The sequence below is a fragment of the Bufo gargarizans genome, chromosome 2 (assembly GCF_014858855.1).
Source record: "Bufo gargarizans isolate SCDJY-AF-19 chromosome 2, ASM1485885v1, whole genome shotgun sequence".
NCBI classification, from domain to species: domain Eukaryota; kingdom Metazoa; phylum Chordata; class Amphibia; order Anura; family Bufonidae; genus Bufo; species Bufo gargarizans.
In genome coordinates, this window is record NC_058081.1 from 657,296,545 (window position 1) to 657,306,141 (window position 9,597).

Here is a 9,597-nt window from a genome sequence, read left to right on the forward strand (position 1 = left end):
GGCGAAAATAGCCGATCGATGGCTCAGCCTTTTCCGTCGGCCCCATAGAAATGAATGGGAGCGGGGGCCGCGCATGAGCGGTACGCTCCCATTCACTTCTATGGGGAGCCGGCTTGGTTGTGCCCTGACCGGGGCACTCCAGCCACCACCTTGCGGTGCTCCGTTCTCTAGATAGGTGCAGGTCCCAGCGGTGGGATCCACACCTATAAAGACATTGGGGGCATATCCTAGCGATATGCCCCCATTGTCTATGATGAGACAACCCCTTTAAGCCAGTGGAAAGTGTCTATCCCTGCACCACATTTATCCTCCAGCCTGAGCCCCTGTGATACCTCCGATGCAGGTCTAGACCACTGGTCTAAGCTTACACCATCTATAGGATAAGTAAATCTGGGCCTATAAATACAGAAGGAGACATCTGCCAGAGGCACCAATTTATTCCCTTGACATGATAAATGTAAAACAGGATGACAAATACTTTAGTAAAATTATTTTTATTTCAGATTTCCATGTAATGTAGGTTCATTGCTCCATTGCCCATTTATGACCGGAGCTGCTCTCTTGTTGGCTTTGCCACCTGAAGGTATCTCTAAGCTTTGGAACTGAAAAGCTCAGATTGCATGTTCTTCAACAATTTGTTATCGAACACTAATAGATTTTGAAAGAACTCTGAAAGCATAGTACTTTCCTCCAGACCTTCTGGTTCGCTTACAGGTTTACTATCTTCTTTGCTCTCTGCATTTGCTACCTCTTTGTGGACGTCTTTAATAAAGGGCTTTAGACGTTCATTGAACTGATCTAAAATCGACTTTGCTTTTTTCAGTACAATGGGACGAATTTCATCCAAGAAGGTTATCTGATGTATTTTGACTTGATCCTGAAACTTCTTAAAAGAAGGCTGGATTTCCACCACAACATCACGTGCACCCGTGTAGATAGGCATGGCTAATTCCACCAAAACAGGGAGTACTTTAGTAGTGTAGACTGGGTACTTGGCGTTCATTTCCTCATGCACTTCCTTATAGATGCCCATGGCGTATTCAATAACGCTATACGCAAAGGTATAATAATTTCCCTTTATTATTTCTGTTCTTTTCTCACATGCAGCCCTGGACGAGAATGCGAGAAGAAAAAAAAAGATTAGTGAATGTCAAATTATTGTAACTTGTTCTATTAAGAAGAGATATGGTGAAGCCCAGGCTTTATCACAGCAGAAGAAAATGGTCATTCTGTTTTTGTACATGAGGTAAAAGGGGTGCCGCAGCTTCATTAGAACTTAGAGATCAACTGTTGCCAGTGGCCACTGAAGACAATGGTCGACGATAGATATTTGTTACATTACAGCCTTAAGTTCAATGTTTTGTTAATCTGAATTTTATGTGATGGATCAGAACACAATAGTCTAAATTGGTGAAGTGAAATTTTAAAAAATATATAAATAAAACTATTGTTTAGAAATAGAAAACAGAAAATTGGCGTGTTCGTATGTATTCACCCCTTTGATAGGAAGCCCATAAAAATCTCTGGTGCAACCAATTACCTTCAGAAGTCACATAATTAATGAAATGATGTCCACCTGTGTGCAATCTCAGTGCCACATGATCTGTCATTACATATACACACTTTTTTGAAAGGACCCAGAGGCTGTAACACCTAAGCAAGAGGCGTCACTAACCAAATATTGCCATGAAGACCAAGGAACTCTCCAAACAAGTAAGGGACAATGTTGTTGAGAAGTACAAGTCAGGGTTAGGTTAAAAAAAAATATCCAAATCTTTGATGATCCCAAGAAGCACCATCAAATCTTTCATAACCAAATGGAAAGAAAGTGGCACAACAGCAAACCTGCCAAGAGACGGCCGCCCACCAAAACTCATGGACCAGGCAAGGAGGGCATTAATCAGAGAGGCAGCACAGAGACCTAAGGTAACCCTGGAGGAGCTGCAGAGTTCCACAGCAGAGACTGGAGTATCTGTACATAGGACGACAATAAGCCGTACGCTCCATAGAGTTGGGCTTTATGGCACAGTGGCCAGACAAAAGCCATTACTTTCAGCTAAAAACAAAAAGGAACGTTGTGAGTTTGCGAAAAGGCGTGTGAGAGACTCCCAAAATGTATGGAGGAAGGTGCTCTGGTCTGATGAGACTAAAATTGAACTTTTCGGCCATCAAAGAAAACGCTATGTCTGGCACAAACCCAACACATCACATCACCCAAAGAAAACCAACCCCACAGTGATACATGGTGGTGGCAGCATCATGCTGTGGGGATGTTTCTCAGCAGCCGGGACTGGGAAACTGCTCAGAGTTGAGGCAAAGTTGGATGGTGCTAAATACAGGGATATTCTTGATCAAAACCCCTACCTTTCTGTGCGTGATTTGAGGCTAGGACGGAGGTTCACCTTCCAGCAGGACAATGACCCCAAACACTCTGCTAAAGCAACACTTGAGTGGTTTAAGGGGAAACATGTAAATGTGTTGGAATGGCCGAGTCACAGCCCAGATCTCAATCCAATAGAAAATCTGTGGTCAGTCTTAAAGATTGCTGTTCACAAGTGCAAACCATCCAACGTGAAGGAGCTGGAGCAGTTTTGCAAGGAGGAATAAGCAAAAATCCCAGTGGTAAGATGTGGCAAGCTCATAGAGACTTATCCAAAGCGACTTGGAGCTGTGATTGCCGCAAAAGGTGGCTCTACAAAGTATTGACTTTAGGGGGGAGAATAGTTATGCACATTGACTTTTTCTGTTATTTTGTCCTATTTGTTGTTTGCTTCACAATAATAATAAAAAAAAACATCTTCAAAGTTGTGGGCATGTTCTGTAAATTGAATGATGCAAATCCTCAAACAATCCATGTTAATTCCAGGTTGTGAGGCAACAAAATACGAAAAATGTCAAGGGGGTGAATACCTTTGCAAGGCACTATAATAATGCCTGTATGGGACAGATCCAATGTAACATCAGCCACTCTGATAAAGCAGCTTGCTGTTCTGGTTTATAATGTGAGACCGTGGGTGGAGGACCCCTCTATATGACAACCACATGCCTTAAAAAGGTACATGCACAGGTGCATTTACTGTGAGACAGACCATCTTTGCCAGAGATAGGTATTTTATTTCTTACTTGGTTCTGCTGCATATTGTGCTGCACTGTGGTTTTTGGTTCTGCTGAGGCAGTATATTGTGCTGCACTGGGGTATTTGGTTCTGCTGGGCAGTATATTTTGCTGTATTTCGGTATTTGGTTCTGCTGGGGCAGCATATTGTGCTGCACTGTGGTTTTTGGTTATCCTGGGGCAGTATATTTTGCTGCACTGTGGTATTTGGTTCTGCTGAGACAGTATATTGTGCTGCACTCTGGTATGTGGTTCTGCTAAGGCAGTATATTGTTCTGCACTGTGGTATTAGGTTCTGATGGAGCAGTATTTTGTGCTGCACTGTGATATTTGGTTCTGTTGAGGCAGTATATTGTGCTGTACTGTGGTATTTGGTTCTGCTGGGGCAGTAAATTGTGCTGCACTATGGTATTTGGTTCCGCTGGGGCAGTATATTTTGCTGCACTATGGTATTTGGTTCTGCTAGGACACTATATTGTGCTGCACTGTGGTATTTGGTTCTGCTGAGGCAGTATATTGTGCTGCATTGTGGTATTTCGTTCTGCTGGGTCAGTATATTGTGCTGCACTGTGGTATTTGGTTCTGCTGGGGCAGTATATTGTGCTGCACTGTGGTATTTGGTTCTGCTGGGGCAGTATATTTTGCTTTACTGTGGTATTTGGTTCTGCTGGGGCAGTATATTGTGCTGCACTGTGGTATTTGTTCTGCTGGGGCAGTATATTGTGCTGCACTGTGGTATTTGGTTCTGCTGAGGCAGTATATTGTGCTGCACTGTGGTATTTGGTTCTGCTGGGGCAGTATATTGTGCTGCACTGTGGTATTTGGTTCTGCTGAGGCAGTATATTGTGCTGCATTGTGGTATTTCGTTCTGCTGGGTCAGTATATTGTGCTGCACTCTGGTATTTGGTTCTGCTGGGGCAGTATATTTTGCTTTACTGTGGTGTTTGGTTCTGCTGGGGAAGTATATTGTGCTGCACTGTGGTATTTGGTTCTCCTGAGGCAGTATATTGTGCTGCACTGTGGTATTTGGTTCTCCTGAGGCAGTATATTGTGCTGCACTGTGGTATTTGTTATGTTGGTGCAGTATATTGTGCTGCACTGTGGTATTTGGTTCTGCTGAGGCAGTATATTGTGCTGCACTATGGTATTTGGTTCTGCTAAACAGTATATTGTGCTGCACTATAGTATTTGGTTCTGTTGAGGCAGTATATTGTGCTGCACTGTGGTATTTGGTTCTGCTAAACAGTATATTGTGCTGCACTATAGTATTTGGTTCTGCTGAGGCAGTATATTGTTCTGCACTGTGGTTTTTGGTTCTCCTGGGGCAGAATATTGTACTGCACTGTGGTATTTGGTTCTGCTGAGGCAGTATATTGTGCTGCACTATGGTATTTGGTTCTGATAGATAATTATTTTGTGCTGCACTATGGTATTTGGTTCTGCTGAGGCAGTATATTGTGCTGCACTATGGTATTTGGTTCTGCTGAGGCAGTTTATTGTGCTGTACTGTGGTATTTGGTTCTGCTGGGGCAGTATATTGTGCTGCACTATGGTATTTGGTTCCGCTGGGGCAGTATATTTTGCTGCACTATGGTATTTGGTTCTGCTAGGACAGTATATTGTGCTGCACTGTGGTATTTGGTTCTGCTGGGGCAGTATATTGTGCTGATCTGTGGTATTTGGTTCTGCTGAGGCAGTATATTGTGCTGCACTATGGTATTTGGTTCTGCTGAGGCAGTATATTGTGCTGCACTATGGTATTTCTTTCTGCCGGGGCAGTATATTGTGCTGCACTGTGGTATTTCTTTCTTCTGGGGCAGTATATTGTGCTGCACTGTGGTATTTCTTTCTGCTGGGGCAGTATATTGTTCTGCACTGTGGTATTTGGTTCTCCTGGGGCAGTATATTGTGCTGCACTGTGGTATTTGGTTTTGCTAAGGCAGTATATTGTGCTGCACTGTGGTATTGGTTCTGCTGAGGCAGTATATTGTACTGCACTGTGGTATTTGGTTCTGCTGGGGCAGTATATTGTGCTGCACTGTGGAATTTGGTTCCGCTGGGGCAGTATATTTTGCTGCACTATGGTATTTGGTTCTGCTAGGACAGTATATTGTGCTGCACTGTGGTATTTGGTTCTGCTGGGGCAGTATATTGTGCTGATCTGTGGTATTTGGTTCTGCTGAGGCAGTATATTGTGCTGCACTGTGGTATTTGGTTCTGCTGAGGCAGTATATTGTGCTGCATTGTGGTATTTGGTTCTGCTGGGGCAGTATATTGTGCTGCACTGTGGTATTTGGTTCTGCTGGGGCAGTATATTTTGCTTTACTGTGGTATTTGGTTCTGCTGGGGCAGTATATTGTGCTGCACTGTGGTATTTGGTTCTCCTGGGGCAGTATATTGTGCTGCACTGTGGTATTTAGTTCTCCTGGGGCAGTATATTGTGCTGCACTGTGGTATTTGTTATGTTGGTGCAGTATATTGTGCTGCACTGTGGTATTTGGTTCTGCTGAGGCAGTATATTTTGCTGCACTGTGGTATTTGGTTCTACTGGGGCAGTATATTGTGCTGCACTGTGGTATTTGGTTCTGCTGGGGCAGTATATTGTGCTTCGCTGTGGTATTTGGTTCTGCTGGGGCAGTATATTGTGCTGCACTGAGGTATTTGGTTCTGCTGGGGCAGTATATTGTGCTGCACTATGGTATTTGGCTCTGCTGGGGCAGTATATTGTGCTGCACTGAGGTATTTGGTTCTGCTGGGGCAGTATATTGTGCTGCACTGTGGTATTTGGTTCTGCTGGGGCAGTATATTGTGCTGCACTGAGGTATTTGGTTCTGCTGGGGCAGTATATTGTGCTGCACTGAGGTATTTGGTTCTGCTGGGGCAGTATATTGTGCTGCACTGTGGTATTTGGTTCTGCTGAGGCAGTATATTGTGCTGCACTGTGGTATTTGGTTCTGCTGGGGCAGTATATTGTGCTGCACTGTAGTATTTGGTTCTGCTGGGGCAGTATATTGTGCTGCACTGTAGTATTTGGTTCTGCTGAGGCAGTATATTGTGCTGCACTGTGGTATTTGGTTCTGCTGGGGCAGTATATTGTGCTGCACTGTGGTATTTGGTTCTGCTGAGGCAGTATATTGTGCTGTACTGTGGTATTTGGTTCTGCTGGGGCAGTATATTGTGCTGCACTGTGGTATTTGGTTCTGCTGGGCAGTATATTGTGCTGCACTGTGGTATTTGGTTCTGCTGGGGCAGTATATTGTGCTGCACTGTAGTATTTGGTTCTGCTGGGGCAGTATATTGTGCTGCACTGTAGTATTTGGTTCTGCTGAGGCAGTATATTGTGCTGCACTGCGGTATTTGGTTCTGCTGAGGCAGTATATTGTGCTGCACTGTAGTATTTGGTTCTGCTGAGGCAGTATATTGTGCTGCACTGTGGTATTTGGTTCTGCTGGGGCAGTATATTGTGCTGCACTGTGGTATTTGGTTCTGCTGGGGCAGTATATTGTGCTGCACTGTAGTATTTGGTTCTGCTGAGGCAGTATATTGTGCTGCACTGTGGTATTTGGTTCTGCTGGGGCAGTATATTGTGCTGCACTGTAGTATTTGGTTCTGCTGGGGCAGTATATTGTGCTGCACTGTGGTATTTGGTTCTGCTGGGGCAGTATATTGTGCTGCACTGTGGTATTTGGTTCTGCTGGGGCAGTATATTGTGCTGCACTGTGGTATTTGGTTCTGCTGAGGCAGTATATTGTGCTGCACTGTAGTATTTGGTTCTGCTGGGGCAGTATATTGTGCTGCACTGTGGTATTTGGTTCTGCTGAGGCAGTATATTGTGCTGCACTGTAGTATTTGGTTCTGCTGGGGCAGTATATTGTGCTGCACTGTAGTATTTGGTTCTGCTGGGGCAGTATATTGTGCTGCACTGTGGTGTTTGGTTCTGCTGGGGCAGTATATTGTGCTGCACTGTGGTGTTTGGTTCTGCAAAGGTGTTTTGAGATGACCCTACCTACTTGTGTTGGCCCCACCTCATGCCAATTTGGACCAATCTACAACTTGGGGCCACTTCAACTTTTTTTTTTTTTCCAGGGCCACTTTAAATTTCCACTCTGCTTGTGCTGCTCCCCTAAGTTCTAGTCCTATAAGCCTTGGTATCAGAATTGTGTATGAAAATATTGCTCAATGATCTCACCGTATGTCAGCCTCCGGAGATTCCCAGTTTGCTACCAGTTCGGCACCCAACACCATTACATTATGGAATAAACTTTTTACAGTCTCCCTTATTGTAGGTTTTGCTGGAGGTTCTTTTTCCTCCTGTGTCTGAACGGCAGCACTATATGTTCCTACAAGATAAAAAATATTCAGTTACAATTATCTGAGTTCTCTCTGCGCCAATACAGGAAACACGTCAGTAGATAGGATGAGACTTCCAGACCGTGCCACTGATATTCACCCATACAAGCCCAGTAAATATTACATTACAGCACTCAGAACAAGCAGTCTGTGCCTAAAAGACCTGTCAGCTATTATGACTCGTTTGTCTTGTATTCCTGTGAAATAACAATTCTGTAAAACACTTAGATGTGCTGTTCCTATGTTATTCCTCTTAGAAATGTAAGGATAAATTGTGCTGCACTGTGGTCAATAAAATAAATAATATTGTAATATATTTTAGCGCATGACAGTTCTCTTAGCTCAGAGGAGCAGGCAGAAGTAGGAGCCCGCTCTGCTCAGCTAATCCTGGCATAGTCCATGGGTACAAGGTACCCAATACCCATGTGCTATGCCAGAAGTTAGCAATTGTCTGGAAGCATGGGCAGGAGCAGCAATGTGCGCTCCTGCTGCCCATTCACAAAATGAGTACTCCTTACACCGCTGAGCTGTCAGCAGTGTATGGAGATCTGAGATTTAAGCACACACTGAATGGTGCGCTTTAGGGATGTAAAAGTATAGTAAAACTAGAAAATGAATAAAGTATATTAGAATTTTTTCTTTTTAGGGGATTAGGGACAACATATTAAAATTATTATAAAAGTTTAGGTATTCTTAAAAAAAAACTGATTGAAAAAGAAAATGTCCCCCTATATCCAGCCTTTAATACCTTTATGATTTTTTTTTAGAATGTAAATGAATAGATTTTATACTGATATGTGAAACCTCTTTAAGACGAAGACCTAAAATTGCTTTTAAAAAGTGAATTTTAGGTCTTCTCAAGGAATATGGCCAGTATCTAAAATATAAAATGTATACATGTATATCACAGGAAATATGGTTGGGTTAAGGGGGTGGTCTTCTCAACAGGGTGGTCTTTAGGAGAATCAGACTTTGATGCAGTATTAATTGCTGGAAAAAATAGTTCAGCAAGCAGCACTAATCTTTTTTTTATGACCATGACAGAACCCCCGACGGACCTCATTAAAGTAGCACTCACTCCCACAGATATATAACAGATATATCTGATATATTATGGATGTATTAGATATATTATAGATATTATAGATGGATAATGGATGTATTAGATGTATAATGGGTCTATAAGATTTGTAATATATATATTAGATATACTGTATAACTAATATATTGCAGGTATAGCAAATATGTGCTACTGCTGAGACCTAAATGATATACCGTAATACATACATAGCCTGTATATAATACCGTGCATGCAGTGTTACCAAAGAAGTCCTGTTCCAAACTATTAGTGCATATACAGTAAATAACTTATACCAATCTTATGTCCAAACTATGGGGTCCAAAAAAAGGTTAAAGGGGTATTCCGGTTGTTTCAAGTTATCCCCTTTCCACAGGATAGGGGATAACTATTAGATCCTACCGCTGGGACCCCCACCGATCACATGAATAGGGTCCCCCGTGTCCCCCGCAGCCCCACTGAAATACCACCCAACTGATACATAAACAACCGGAATACCCCTTTAATTAAATCTACAAGAGTCAGACATGTCCATACCTGATAGGAACAAGAGAAGCAATGATGAAACCAGGATTTTCATGATTAGAATTTAACTCGAACCTACAAGAAAGACAAAAGTACACTGCGGAAAACTGTTGAGTTGGGTTTCTGCATTTTTTTTTTTCTCCAGCAGATAAGCTGCTGCAGCTTTCATCTAAATCAGGACACTTGCATGCTCAGCCAAGCCGAGAGTACATGTGCATGGAGGAGTTTGGAAAGAGAGTCATCGTCCAATATATATATATGTATGTTATATCCAGCATGCAAATATCTTACCTGACAAAAAAGAATTAAATGCATTAGGTGGGCTTTGTCCCCAGCTTTTTATATGCGGTGCTGTGGACACCCACTGTTAGTCATGGCACATAACCAACTGGAAGCAAACAGACGTTACACAGATTGCAAATGTCAATAAGTGAGGGTTATATGGGTACAATGTATAAAACAAAAGCAAACTCAATAGTCTGGTGCTGTCACCAAATTGGGATTTATGTTGCAGATTTAGCCACTGCACC

At 42.8% G+C, this 9,597-nt stretch overlaps 1 protein-coding gene across 1 annotated transcript; it reads right to left on the minus strand.

Annotated features, from left to right (window-relative positions):
• Positions 1-478: 478 nt before the first annotated feature.
• Positions 479-9,377, minus strand: LOC122926914. The gene is made up of 4 exons (XM_044278435.1): positions 9,359-9,377; positions 9,080-9,142; positions 7,304-7,454; positions 479-1,109 (listed from the first exon to the last, which is right to left on the minus strand). Exons 2-4 carry the CDS (start codon positions 9,120-9,122, stop codon positions 590-592), a joined length of 714 nt encoding a protein of 237 aa, XP_044134370.1. The 5' UTR covers positions 9,123-9,142; positions 9,359-9,377; the 3' UTR covers positions 479-589.
• Between the last annotated feature and the right edge of the window lie 220 nt (positions 9,378-9,597).

Coding starts and splice junctions, on each gene's coding strand:
- LOC122926914 (XM_044278435.1), bottom strand. CDS start 9,122: ATGAAAATCCTGGTTTCATCATTGCTTCTCTTGTTCCTATCAG. Junction 7,455..9,079: donor GCTTCTCTTGTTCCTATCAG/GTATGGACATGT, acceptor TTTATCTTGTAG/GAACATATAGTGCTGCCGTT. Junction 1,110..7,303: donor TCTCCGGAGGCTGACATACG/GTGAGATCATTG, acceptor ATTCTCGTCCAG/GGCTGCATGTGAGAAAAGAA.